Source organism: Calidris pugnax, unplaced genomic scaffold (genome assembly GCF_001431845.1).
Source record: "Calidris pugnax isolate Ruff unplaced genomic scaffold, ASM143184v1 scaffold9, whole genome shotgun sequence".
Lineage (NCBI taxonomy): Eukaryota > Metazoa > Chordata > Aves > Charadriiformes > Scolopacidae > Calidris > Calidris pugnax.
Genome location: NW_015090778.1, coordinates 5,535,500 through 5,548,912, shown reverse-complemented (window position 1 = coordinate 5,548,912; position 13,413 = coordinate 5,535,500). Strand labels below are relative to the sequence as shown.

Genomic DNA, 13,413 nt, shown 5'->3' with positions numbered 1-13,413 from the left:
GATAGGGGGGTGGGTGGGGGGTGGGAGAAGGGCTCCCAGGTGCCCTGGATGAGGTGGAGCAAAGCCAGGGGGACACGTCGTGCTGCAGCCCAGACTTCCTGGATGTTCATTGTGGGAAGGGACCTTTATCCAAAGCAATGCCCTCAGTATTCCTGATGCTTCTCCCAGAGGCAACAGGATCCCAGGAAAGGAATCAAGGCACTGGGGGGCTTCCAGTGAGGGGGACGTCAGGAGGAGTTGGCCATGGAATTCTTCCATTCCATGAAATGAGGAAAACGAGGGGCTGGCACATGAAAGCAGGGGGTGAGGAGTTTCCAAAGTCTGCTTGTCTCTGATCTCTGCCCTCCTTGGCATGCAGGAATCCAGTGCCTCCGACTCAGACCCCCAAGCTCTGCTGCAGACCCTGAAGGTAAGTGCATAAATATCCTTCATCTCAGCCTCTGGCACCAGCCTCCAAAGGGAGAAGCAGTGCTGAGGCATTCACAGTGCTCGCCCTGCTCCCATCCTCAGCCTGTTGCTTTCCAGGACATGGATGATATGGAAGCTGATCTCCTGGGAATATCAAAACCCAGTTCTGGGCCAGGGAAGACGACTGTGAAAGGTCCTGGAAAACGTGACTCCTCTGGAGGAGCAGTGAAAACTGCAGAGAAGCTGTTAGCTCCTGAGAAAGGTAAAGAGATTCTGCTCTTCTTTTCCTAGACTGATTCCAAATGGGCAGGGGGTATTTTCTTCCAGGATAGGGAACAAAAAGTGGATTTGTTCTCTAAAACCCTTTTCCTGGTCCTTTCTGGGGCTGTCCCAGACACAGAGTGTTATTCTGGCTGTGTGTTCTCCTTTGGGAGATCCGTGGCTGGTCTCTCATCGTGGTGTGATAACATCACTAACATCAGCAGCAGCCACGGCCACGCTGCTGCCTCCCACCAAAGACCATTTGACCATTCCTTGGTGCAGGTCAAAGACCAGGAATCTGCATGGAAGGAGAGGCACAGGGGTTGCATTAAAGACATGCCAGTCTCCAAATTGCCCTGCACTTCCCCAAGCCCTTTTCTCCTCCTCTCCCTCCCTGGAGACCCCTCCAGAGAGATTCCCACCCCACAGGACTGCAGGGATACTGTGTCCCCCAATCTGTGCTTTTAGGGAGCTGCCACCAGAAAAGTGACCTTCAGCCAGAGTGGGAGAGGGGCATCTCTGTGGCACCTTGTCCCTGAGAGCTGTGGCATTTCTTTCCAGGAGAGTCTGCACCTCTGATGGAGAAGAAGCCACTCACATCCCCCCCTGCTGCCCGACAGTACAAGAAATTCAACTTTGAAGGTAGGATGTCACTTCACTTCAACACATAGATGCATGGGGGCAGCTGAGGACTCTGCCCTTGCTCTTTGCCTGTCGCTTGCCTCTTCTGTTAACTGAGGGCTTGGCTGGTTAATGAGATACAGAATCCTTCACCCCTAGGATGCTGGTGCAAATCTAATCCTTTAGACATGACCAAAGGAAAAAAAAAAATAAAATGATCATAGATGCATGGGGGCAGCTGAGGACTCTGCCCTTGCTCTTTGCCCGTCGCTTGCCTCTTCTGTTAACTGAGGGCTTGGCTGGTTAATGAGATACAGAATCCTTCACCCCTAGGATGCTGGCGCAAATCTAATCCTTTAGACATGACCAAAGGAAAAAAAAAAATTACAGCTGTGTGTTTGAGGCAGAGAGGCTGGGAGATGATTCCTGGGGGCATTTGCACTTTCACATGTGCTTTTGTTTTTAATAACTGTCTGTAACACTTGGGAGCCCTTGTATCAGGGGGGAAATCTGTCCGTCTTCCAAACAGGGGGGCAGTTTCCTGGCACAGCTGACACCTGGTTGTCAAAGTCTCTGCTTTGACCAAGACAAGCATCTGTTAAAATCACTAAGGCACTTTAGGTCATTCAGGTGATTTTGCCTAAACAGTGTTCAAGCATTGAAGCACCCACATTTTGAGTTATTTTCTTCTAGGAGAAAGAAATTGTGGAAAAACTGAACAGAAATGTAACTCTTGAGTGTTTAAAGTTCAGGGGGAGACTCGGAATATCCCAGGTCCCTGCAGAACCTGCATTCATGGGCAGACACCACCTCCTGTCCCTGTCTGCACGTGGTGGGGGATAGAGCTTGGCTTAGTGCAGAACTGTTCTTCTAAGTAACATTGGGTTTCTTTGTTTCTATTATTCTCCTTTCCTGCCCCTACGGGGTAATTCCCAGATTTAGATGATCCTTTGGCAGGGCTTTTATCTGATGAGGAGCAGGATGCTCCCAAGAAGCCAGCTCTGACAGGTGCTAAAAGCAGCTCTGAGAACAAAACAGAACGGAGCAAAGAGAAAGGTAAGCAGGGGTGTTCGGCGTGTCCTCTTTGTGTTAAATGAATCAGCAGCCTGGAGGTGTGTTTGTGTGAGGTCAGACTGATTAAATTGAAAGCCACCTGGTTCCATCTCTTATTAACCAGTATGGTCATTTATAGAGCGACTCGGTAACGGGGTTAATGTTGACACAGCTCACCAACTGCTTGACTGCCACAGGTTGCAAAACTGACCTTTTCTTTCTGAGAACTGGGGCTCAGATTTGGTCACTGAAAAGAGTTATTTAAAAATGACTTTGTAGATGGTCCTGAGAGATAAGAGCTAGCAGGCCTGCCTTGGTCTCTTCTTTAAAAAAATAATAAGAAAAGCCCTGATCAAACCTCTGCCCACTTGTGATCCCACCCACAGAGCCACCCCCACCCCAGACGCCCCTGCACACTGCGGCCCCAGCCCGAAGGAGAGAGGAGCTCACGTTTGAAGATGATGGTGACGACCTGATGGATGCACTGGGATTTGGAAACGGCCCAAAAGGAGATGAGAAGCAGGGAAAGAAGGCAGAAGAGTAAGGGCAGTGGAGAAAAGGAGTGGGTGGCTTGTGCGTTGAGATGGTGCCACTGTGCTGGGTGGGGGATGCTGGAGCTTCTGCCTGTGGGTGCCAGAAAGGGGCAGGAGCAGCCTCATCTTGCAGGGAAGAGCCAGAGCACTCTGGCAAGGCTAGGTGATGAAGAAACCCATCTGCCACTGTGTCCCCAACAGAGAGGAGCTCCGGCCAGCCCGCTCCAAGCTGGATGAGTTGCTGGGACGAGGCTCCGTGGCCAAAATCCTGGAACAGCCAAGCATGGGAGAGCACAGGGAGTTCCAGCTGGATAAGAAGTACCAAAAGCAGCCAGGTGAGCACAGCCAGGGACGCTGGGAAAGATCTGCAGAGGTCACAGCACTTGCTTGGGAGAACGAGATTGATTTCTAACGCCCTCACAGGGGAAATACCCTTTCTGTAGCAGTGAGCGGGGCAGTGCAGGGGGCAAGGTGGCTAATGCAAAGGTGGTGTAGTGTGCCCTCGGGGCAGCCTGGGAGCATTCACACAGTAGCCATAACTCAGTTCCTTTGGACTTGAGCTGATTCCCAGCAAAGACACTGTTCCCAGCCACACTGAGGAGGCACATTGCTCACGGGTTTCCAGGGAAGTTGTTTCCAGCTGTGTTTTCCCAGAGGCAGCGATCCCAGTGGGAATTGCAGGGGAGGAGGAGGAAGAGGAGGAGGAGGGCTGGTGTGTCTTTGTAGCCGGCTGCTCCTCTGGGTGCTGACTCAAGGCTGCTTGTCTGAACAGAGAAGGAAGAGGGTTGGGATGAGGAGGATTTTGTCTTTGGAGCATACAAGCCCACAGTGGCCTCCACACCTGAGGGCCGGCCGGCGAGGAGGCAGTCTGTGAGGTATAGTGTGCTCTGTGTGTCCTTGCTCCGGCCACGCTGGCCCTGTGGTGGAGCAGGCTGGCTCCCTGGGGTCCCCTTGCAGGCAGGTATGTGACTGCCTCTCCTTCCAGCAGGTTTTCAGCCGAGAACATCAGTGAACCGACACCAGAACCGTGTTCCAAACCTCCTCCTGAAGCAAACAGGAGCCCCGCGCGGGGCAGCAGGGCTGGAGGCGACTGGCTGGGTTTGAAGGATGAGGATTTTATGGATTCAGAACCACCATCTCCAGCAAAGGCCAGCCTGGCCGTGAGCTACCCCAGCCCTGCCGCAGCTGGGGAGCCCAGCCCCACCAGCCAGGGCCCAGATGTAGAGAAGGCAGCAACTAAACCTGGCCCAGTGGAGGAGGAAAACTGGCTGAGCGCCGCCCTGTCTCGCAAGAAAGCCCAGGCAAAGGCCCGGGAGGGAAGTGCTGAGCCCTCGGAGGTCCCAGGCAAAGGGCTGGATCCCTCCCGCTCTCCTGCCAGGTAAGAGGCACAGTCGATGGCCGTGGTGATCCCGGCTGCTCCACATGTAGTTGCTCCAGCAGGACTCCTCAGAAACCCTCAGCTCAGATTTAAGGAGTTAATTTTAAGCGCTACTTTGTCTCAGGTTGGGATAATAACAGGGTGCTTTCTCCCACTGATCCAGCCCATTACACCTCTGGGCTCTCCTCCCAGTTGTGGCCAAGATTGCACACACTGCCCAGGTCCCACAGAGCTGTCCTGGGTCAGCTCTCCCCGTGCTCCTCATTCCTGCCTTCATACCCCTTCGTTCCCAAAGGCCAGCCTGGCCGTGAGCTACCCCAGCCCTGCCGCAGCTGGGGAGCCCAGCCCCACCAGCCAGGGCCCAGATGTAGAGAAGGCAGCAACTAAACCTGGCCCAGTGGAGGAGGAAAACTGGCTGAGCGCCGCCCTGTCTCGCAAGAAAGCCCAGGCAAAGGCCCGGGAGGGAAGTGCTGAGCCCTCGGAGGTCCCAGGCAAAGGGCTGGATCCCTCCCGCTCTCCTGCCAGGTAAGAGGCACAGTCGATGGCCGTGGTGATCCCGGCTGCTCCACATGTAGTTGCTCCAGCAGGACTCCTCAGAAACCCTCAGCTCAGATTTAAGGAGTTAATTTTAAGCGCTACTTTGTCTCAGGTTGGGATAATAACAGGGTGCTTTCTCCCACTGATCCAGCCCATTACACCTCTGGGCTCTCCTCCCAGTTGTGGCCAAGATTGCACACAGCACCCAGGTCCCACAGAGCTGTCCTGGGTCAGCTCTCCCCGTGCTCCTCATTCCTGCCTTCATACCCCTTCATTCCTCCTACTTCCAGGCAAACCACCTCCTCCATTTGAGTTTACACGGACACAGGTTCAGGCTTGTGCTGAGGTGGCTGCTGCCCAGGGGAAGGAGGTGGATGCAACAGGGAGGAACAGTGATGATGGAGGTTTTGGGGGTGCCTCTGCAGCCAAAAGGCTAAATCCTGCTGCAGCTGAGTGGGACAGAGGCTTTCACCTGCGAGGCAGGAACTGGTGTTGGGGGAAAGGATGTTGTCTTTCATCACTTTGGCTCTTCACATAGGATGCTTTTTGCTTGCAGCCAGGCAGCCACCTCCACAGGAGCACCACAGCAGGCAGCTGCCCTGCAGGACAAGGCAGTGAGCACGGATGGCTCGGGGTAAGGCCTCTTTTGTGTTTCAGTCCTACTCCATGGGTGAGATTTCCTGCAGAAAGCAGCTCCGTGGGTGAGATTGGGGAATGGGGAGAGCTGGGAGTGAGCAGCGATCACTTTGATACGGGATCTCTGTAAGCTGGGAGGGAAGGCAGCTCTGAAGGATCACCAGGCTTTTGCCTCTTTGATCACAGTGGAACAGCCAAGCTTTAAACTTAAAGAAATGCCAAGCAGGATGATGTCTGTCGTCTGTCCCTGCGCTGTGACACTGCTGTGTGTCACTCGTGTCTCTGTGCCCACACAGGCAGCCAGTCCCCTGGCTCAGCACCGCCAAACGAGCCTCAGCTCACCCGTCAGAGGCTGCGAAGGGAGATCCCTCCAGAGACACCAGCGCCCTGGGTGCGTTTCATGTGGTTGCACAATTTGGGCAGGAGTACGTGGAGAGGGTCTCCCTGCCCTGCTGGGGCAAGTGGAGCAGGACCCTTCTCCCTCTGCCCAGGAGACACAGGCCCTCGTCCTTCTGGGAGGGGATGGTTCCCATTGCAACATCTGAATCATGGACTTGTTCAATTTTCAGTGCCCACGGCCTTGATCCCAGGAGAGCAGGAGACACAGGGCCCTGCCCTGCTCGCTCAGGTAGGTCTCTTGGTCCCGTGTCCCCAAGAGATGGGGCGTCAGGGTGGTGACTGCAAGCCCTCCCCTGCCAACTTGTTGGCAATCCAATGCTGTCCGTGCTCCCTGGGCAGGAGGAAGGATGTGCCCTGCTTTGCATCTCCATGTTCCTGGAGGCAAAGTGTTTGGAGATGCCACAAGTTGTGTTTATCAGGGCAAAGCCCATGTGCTATGGATGCTTTGTAAATCTTGTGCATTTACAACCCTGCACTGCCTGAGCAGCATTTCCATAGTTCCCCAAGCATATATATATTATATTAATTAGACAACAGAGAGCCCAGCTGATAAAGGACTTTTTCTTCAGCTGGTTTTCCCCAGTGTGGTGGTGAAGATGCTCTGAGATTGTTCCTAGACAGCTGAAGGGGAATCAGAGCCTCTGTCAGAGAGGGCAGGTTGCTTGGTCTTTGAAGCCTCCATTTCTCATCTTGTTGGGCCTCCTCCTCCTGCCCTCATGGCAGGACACACGCTGTCTCTCAGAGGACTCCTTAATTCTGTCCCCAGAGAAGGAAGAGCCCAGCATGCTTGTATGTGGGGTGGGGGCTGCTGAGCATCACCTGAGGAGAAGGACCCCAGGCCAGCAATGGGGTTGGGCTGGAGAAGGGTAGAGGAGGGACCACAGTAGGTGGGGATGGATCGCTCTTCCCAGCTTAGGAGATGTTCTCCCCAGGACTTTACCTCCCTGAGAGCATCCCCGTGTCTCCACAGGTTACCTCACCCAGGACACATCTCCAGGCTGCCCCACTGCTGCAGGTGAGGGATGTGGCTTCCTTTGGGAACCGATGGTCTCCAGGCTGCCCCACTGCTGCAGGTGAGGGGGATGTGGCTTCCTTTGAGAACCGATGGGGGGTGGGGGCTGCTGAGCATCACCTGAGGAGAAGGACCCCAGGCCAGCAATGGGGTTGGGCTGGAGAAGGGTAGAGGAGGGACCACAGTAGGTGGGGATGGATCGCTCTTCCCAGCTTAGGAGATGTTCTCCCCAGGACTTTACCTCCCTGAGAGCATCCCCGTGTCTCCACAGGTTACCTCACCCAGGACACATCTCCAGGCTGCCCCACTGCTGCAGGTGAGGGATGTGGCTTCCTTTGGGAACCGATGGTCACACCAAAAAGCCACTCATCTTGAAGGGCCTTCATCTTCTCTCTCCATCCCCACAGGCAGAGTCCCCAGCTCTGGGCTTGCTGCACGAGAGGAGTCTGGGGACTCCTGCAGCCCAGCTCCATGAGGATGCGACGGGCTGTCGGGCAGCCCTGCTCAGTGCCCAGGCCCGTGTGGCAGAGCTGGAGAGCCAGGTGAGCCCCATTGCCTGCGGGATGGGAGTCCACAGGTGACCCAGGGGGAGGAGAAGGGGCCACATCTGCTCCAAATAGCACCAGCGTGACAAGGGACAAGACAAACCTCCCTGTCCAGAGATGCCTACTGCCACCAAGTGCTGCAGTGGGAGCTCTGTTCCTGGGGTGGCACAAGGACCTTCTCCCTGGATGCCTGACAGGTCCGGATGCTGGAGCTGGAGCGGACGCAGCACAAACTGTTGCTGGAGAGTCTCCAGCAGCGGCACCGGGAGGACCTGGATCTCCTCGAGAATGCCCACAGGTACCAGGCTCTCGCCTGTGCTCCCCTCCTGTGTCATATCTTTGCCTACAGCCCTGTCCATCACCCCTGGGGTGGCAGTGCTGGGGCACTTCCCAAATCCCTCCCTGGGGCGGGCAGGCACAGAGCCATGTCAATAGGGACGTGGTGGGGGCAAAGAGGAGCCCCACAGGTGAGCCAAGGTGGGGTTCCACTCTCACCAACACTATCCCATGGATGACAAAGGGAAGGGGCCAGTCCAGTTGCCAGCATGTCCCCAGCCAGGGCACCGCAGTGGGTAGAAACGGGAGGGTTCAGGGCTCAGACTGTGGAGAGCGAAGCACCCTGTGCCTCAGTTTCCCCACGCGCACAGCAACGTGGATCTGCTCTTAAATCCCCCATGTGCACTTTGGGTGGAGAATGCTGGGTATTGCCATGAAAGCAACGCTTCTTCCTTGCTGTGTTCTCCGCGGGCAGGAGCCGGGTGAAGGTGGTGGAGGAGGCCTACGGGCAGCGGGAGGAGCGGCTGCGGCAGGAGAAGGAGCAGCTGGCAGCTCAGCTGCTGTCACAGAGCCAGGACGCGGAGCAGGCACGGGCAGAGCTGGTGGCACAGCACCAGCAGCGCCTGGCAGCGCTGGAGCAGCAGAGCACCCTGGAGCTGGAGCGGCTGCGAGAGCTGCAGAGGTGAGAGTGGCATGAGCAGCACGCAGCTGGGGCTCGTCCCCCTTCTTTGGCCAAAGGGACCAGGGAATGGGGACATGATGAAAGGAGAAACCAGACTCCAGAAGCTGTGGGCAGGTGGGTGGCTTTTGGAATGGGGATTTGCTTTGTAGGTAGACACAGGGAGGTCTGGCTGAAGAGCGAATGCATTGTGGCATGAAATACGCTGAATCCAGTGTTTCATTGCCCCCAAATCCCTTTTATTCAGGTCAGTGAGTCACTGATGTCCACATAGTTTGGGTCAGCGAGGAATCAGCTTTTGGTAGGGAAGGCCGTAACCCCCAGATGTGATCCATCCCAAATGTGGATGCCTGTCGGTGGGATGTCCTGTGACAGAGCACTTTGCCACTCAGCTTCTGGGGCCTGGTTCTCAGCTCCATGGCCAAGCCTCTTCCACGGTGCCCATCATGGGGAGCACCAGTTTGTAACAGCCCCTGGTGGGCTCTTTCCCCGTGTCCTGCAGGGTGTCTGTCCAGGAGATGCGCAAAGACCACGAAGAGCAGCTCCAGAGGCTGAAACGGCTGAAAGACCAGGAGATTGATGCAGTGACCAGTGCCACTTCGCACACCAGGTACCAATGGCTGATGTCATATCCCCACGGTATTACCTATCCCACGGGGAACCACTGGGACCCCAAGGGGAACAGGGGCCATCCCCTCTCCCACCCGTTGCCTCCAGGGAGCTGTTTAATATCTGCCAGTTCTCCCCTAAGCAGCAGCTACATCTTCCTACTGCTCTGCCATGACCCAGAGAGGTTTGGGCAGGACCCACCACACATCACCCTCTCCATCGTGGTGAGACGAAGCGTCTCCCACGGGGGTGACCTGCCCCTCGCTTCCCTCTGCAGGTCTCTGAATGGTGTCATTGAGCAGATGGAGAAGTTCTCCAGCGACCTGCATGACCTCTCGCACAAGGTGGAGGCCACGCACCACAGCACCTCCCATGAGCGGGACCAGCAGCTCAGGGGTACGTCTGCCATTCCCCTGTGCCAAAATGGCTGTAGGGTCCCCGCTGGGGCTGGGGACACCCAAAAACAGGGAAGAAGTTGGGCTCTGAATCAGCCAGAGGCTGGGGGCCCAGACTGGCAAAGCCTTGCCTGCCTTGGTCACTGGACATCTCAGGGTCTCCCTCTTACAAATTGGTGTCCTGGGGATGTGGAGAAAGTGATGAGCACAAATGGGTGCAGCTTTTCCGGGAATATGGTGTGGATAGAGCAGGGTTTCCACCTCATTCTGCTCATGGCCCTGCTTCTGTCTCTCCCCAGTGCTCCAGGACAGGCTATCTCAGCAGCAGAGGGACATGGAGGAGGAGCGGAGCCGTCTCCAGGAGGTGATTGCCAAAATGGAGGCGAGGCTGGGCGAGCAGACTCGGCTGCTGGAGCAGGTGAGCCCACGCTGTGTCCTCTGCCCGGGTCAGCCCTCCTCTGCATATGTCTTGCCCACTGGAGGTGGGACAAGTGAATGGCATCTGTCTCTCCTCTGTGTCCTGACCCAGGAGCGATGGAGGGCGACAGCAGAGCAATCCAAAGTGGAATCACTGCAGCACTCGCTGGAGGAGCAGCGGCGAATCATGACCCAGCAGCTCTCCATGGAGCGAGCGGAGCTGGAGAGGGCGAAGGTGAGGTTGGCCAAAATTTCCAGGTGCTTTTCACATGAGTCTTGAGTGGGGCTGCACCGCCGTGTGTGGTGGGGAAAGAGCTTAGTGCTTTCTCCTTCTCTCACGATGCTCTCCAGAGCGCTTTGCTGGAGGAACAGAAGTCGGTGATGCAGAAGTGCTCGGAGGAGCGGCGGAAGCTGGCGGCCGAGTGGGCTGAATTTCACACCCGGCAGCAGCTGAGCAAGGAGCGGATGGAGCGTGACATGTACCGAGCCCTGCAGATGGACTCCCAGAGAGAGGGCACCATCATGAGCCTGGCCAAGGTACCACGGCACAGCCCCTGCCCGTGGCCTCCAGCACTGCCTGGTGGGCTCACGGATGGGTCCTACCCACAGGGGTGATGTTCACCGTTGCCTTCAGGTGTTTAAAACAGAGATGTCACTTGGGGTGGTGAGAATCAGGCTGTTCTAGGAACAGTCTCCACCAGCCTGTTCTAGATGTTGACTGAAGCATTAGTTGCCTCTGTCTGTCCCCTTTGCTTGTGAGGAGTTTGGGTGGCCAGACCAGGTGTAGCTGCCTCTCTTGTAAGTCTGGTGAGAGGAAGCCCCCATGGTGGGTAAAGCAAAACTTCCCTGTGCCGTGGGGATGTCCAGAGCTAGTTCTGCTCCCCCCTGGAGTTGTCCAGAGGGGATATGTGACACAGAGAGTGGGGAAGAGCTGCATTTTGAAGGGCTACCAAGGTGGAAAATAACTCTTCAGGCTGGTATTTCCACTGCTGGCAAACTGCTGTGCCTTGGGTGTGTTTTAGGATGTGCAACACGGTGAGGGGGTCTGTCCTTTCTGGGGTCCTTCCGTGTGTGTCTGTACAATCCCAATCTCTGCCAACCCTGGTCCCCAAGGGTGGGTGGATGAGGGTATTGCTCGAGTACCTGGTGGTCTTGCTCTGTACCCCAAACTGGCACACACGAGAAGCTCAACAGGGGCAGATCTCTCCCATCACCTGGGAAGACATGAGATGGTGTCCAGGACAGGGCAGGTAATGCATTGTTTTCCCCCGTGTCCATCCTAGGAGCAGGCAGAGCTGAAGATTCGGGGCCATGAGCTGAAAGCCAAGGAGGAGCAGCTGGTGAGGGACAGGGAGCTGCTGGAGGAGGCCTGGCAGGAGCTGAGGCTGGAGAAGGAGAAGGTGAACGGAGCTGCGTTGCGCATCCGGCAGCGGGAGAAGGAGGTTAAAAACATGACCAAGGTAAGCGGAGCGTTGGCGCTGCAGTTCTCAGCTGGACACAGGCCAGCAGCACAGCTGGGCTTTCACACCCCTCCCAAAGTGGTGAATCCTAATCTGACCATCCCGGGAGGGGAATAAGGGGGTGCACAAAGGAGCCCTGCCCCAGGGCAGTGAGGGTCCCTGTCCCCAGCCTCCCCAGCCACTCTGCCTTGCAGCTTTCATCCCAAAAGTATGAGGAAGGGGAGCGAGCCCTGCGGGAGGCGTGCAGGATAGAGTCCGAGCACCAGAGCAGGCTGCAGGTCATGCAGCAGCAACTGGAGCAGCTGAAGCAGCAGGAGCAGCGTCTGCAGCAGGCAAATACCCCCTCACCTTCCCTTTTTGGCCTGGGGCCGCCATGCCAAGGGCCTGAATCTTTATCAACAGCTTTTCTCTCTCTCCCTTTCTCCTGGGGATGGGGCAGGAGCGGCTGAGCATGGCTCACCAGAGGAGACAGCTCGAACAGCTTCGCGAGGAGCTGCCCAGCAACCCCATGATGCTGCCGACTGCAGAGCAGGACCTCAGTACTCCTTCAAAAGGCCTCTCCAGCACGTTGTGTAAGGCTTCCTGCATGCTGCTGGTGGGAAAGGACATGCTGGGGGGGGGCAGCTGCACTTGTAGAGAAGCTGCACTTCTCAGGAGGCTTGGGGTGCTCCTGAGGGCTTTTAAAGTTCCCCTATATATAAACTTCAGTTGTGAATTGGGCTCCTCATCTTCTGAAGGAGCTCAGTGGAGCTCTCTGAGCCAGGACCGTGCCAGGAGGGGGTGGAGGGGGCAGGAAGAGGGAGATCCAGGTGGGTTAAAGCCTGTTTGCACTGGGAGGTTGGGATGGACCCTACTGCAGGGACTTGCAGGCAGCAAAACCAGAGATGCTCTGTTTCCATCCGCAGTTTCTCTAACAGCAGCAGCACCACGAAGTTGGGCTCTCCTTCCAGGCTTTTCACCTCCTGTCAGGGAGCTCCCTCAGCACAACCTGGGGGATAGCAGGGAAACCCTGGCCATGGCCGGCCCCACCGAACTCTATGCCAAACTCCTGCTGCTGAAGCACAGGGCCCAGCAGGTGAGGTGGTGGGAGACCGGGGCTGGAAGGGACTTCAAAGCAGCTGGGTGGGCACAAGGCTGGGTGAAGCCTGATTTGAGGCTGACAGGCCTCCTAAGATCATTACTGAGCCGGTGGGCTTGCAGAAGCCATGGGCACCTAGAGGGGTGATACCAGAAGCAAGGATGAGTGGATCCTCACGCCTTGTTTCAGGTTTATCCATAACATCCTTGGCTCGATGGGGTTGCCCCTCTTCTCACCCCCTCCCTGGGTGGGGGAAGCCAGCTCTGCTGGACTCTAGTTTCATGATGTCCCCATCCTCTCCCATCAGCTCCCTGCTGGGTCTTTCCCCAGGCAGGGATGCTCTTGGAGGCTTCCTCTGTGGGTCTCACTCGGAATGTGAGGTTATAGGCTCTTGGGGGGAGCCCTTACACCCCAGGGGGTACCATGGATGGGTACCTGCCCACTGCATGAAGGAGGGTTTGGGATCCTTCCCTCACTCATGAGAGACATCCTGGACTGTGACCCCGTTTCTGTGGCGCTCTCCGATATCCATCCCTTCCCTCCTTCCTCTCTTCTCAGGACCACGATTTCCTAGAGAATGAGCAGTTCTTCCTGGAGACCCTGAAAAAAGCGTCCTACAACACTTCATCTCTGTCAGACTGAGGAGGTGGCGTCCCCACATGCAACCCCAAGGGAGGGCTGTGTCCGTCCTCACAGGATGCTGCTGTGCCCTTCACATGGGGGAGGAAAACAATAAAGGAACTGTTCTTTTTAAAAAAAAAAACCGTCTCAAAGTGGTTGGATTGTGAAATCCATTCCCATGGACTCCGAAGCCATGTTTTGTCAGGCCTCCATCCCTCAGCAAGTGCCACTGGACACCTGGTGGGGCTACTGGGATGGAGGTGCCTTCTTGGATGTGGATTCAGCTGGCCATGCCCCTGGCTCTTGGACCAGCAGCTGCCTGGCTGTGGCAACCAAAGGTGTTACGGGGCACCACAGAGGTGCAAGGCAGGGCACAGCCCCTGGCGGGGCTCCAAGCTGTGCCCTGGGGCTGTGCTGAAGTTCACCAGCACCTTGAGCATGTTCCACAGCTCACAGGCTTTTACTTTTTGGCCCTCTTTGTGAAGAAACCTGGCT

General features: G+C 56.4%; 1 protein-coding gene across 3 annotated transcripts in view; it reads left to right on the top strand.

Moving 5' to 3' along the window:
* The window catches only part of FBF1 (Fas (TNFRSF6) binding factor 1), a 15,458-nt gene extending 2,398 nt beyond the window's left edge, over positions 1-13,060 (top strand). The window contains exons 6-31 of one of the 3 annotated variants that reach the window (XM_014949507.1): positions 359-409; positions 526-670; positions 1,231-1,311; positions 2,227-2,346; positions 2,730-2,883; positions 3,078-3,211; positions 3,649-3,751; positions 3,862-4,024; positions 4,550-4,779; positions 5,348-5,425; positions 5,724-5,818; positions 5,997-6,055; positions 6,797-6,841; positions 7,246-7,380; positions 7,581-7,681; positions 8,135-8,341; positions 8,841-8,948; positions 9,225-9,343; positions 9,642-9,760; positions 9,872-9,994; positions 10,111-10,296; positions 11,043-11,219; positions 11,414-11,551; positions 11,659-11,791; positions 12,125-12,294; positions 12,856-13,060. In XM_014949507.1, coding sequence (XP_014804993.1) covers positions 359-409; positions 526-670; positions 1,231-1,311; positions 2,227-2,346; positions 2,730-2,883; positions 3,078-3,211; positions 3,649-3,751; positions 3,862-4,024; positions 4,550-4,779; positions 5,348-5,425; positions 5,724-5,818; positions 5,997-6,055; positions 6,797-6,841; positions 7,246-7,380; positions 7,581-7,681; positions 8,135-8,341; positions 8,841-8,948; positions 9,225-9,343; positions 9,642-9,760; positions 9,872-9,994; positions 10,111-10,296; positions 11,043-11,219; positions 11,414-11,551; positions 11,659-11,791; positions 12,125-12,294; positions 12,856-12,939 — 3,258 coding nt within the window. In that variant the 3' untranslated portion in view covers positions 12,940-13,060. Of the gene's footprint in view, positions 1-358; positions 410-525; positions 671-1,230; positions 1,312-2,226; positions 2,347-2,729; positions 2,884-3,077; positions 3,212-3,648; positions 3,752-3,861; positions 4,255-4,549; positions 4,780-5,347; positions 5,426-5,723; positions 5,819-5,996; positions 6,056-6,796; positions 6,842-7,245; positions 7,381-7,580; positions 7,682-8,134; positions 8,342-8,840; positions 8,949-9,224; positions 9,344-9,641; positions 9,761-9,871; positions 9,995-10,110; positions 10,297-11,042; positions 11,220-11,413; positions 11,552-11,658; positions 11,792-12,124; positions 12,295-12,855 lie in introns of all 3 variants that reach the window. The other 2 variants (XM_014949522.1, XM_014949515.1) reach the window with 2 other exon arrangements.
* The last annotated feature ends 353 nt before the right edge of the window (positions 13,061-13,413 follow it).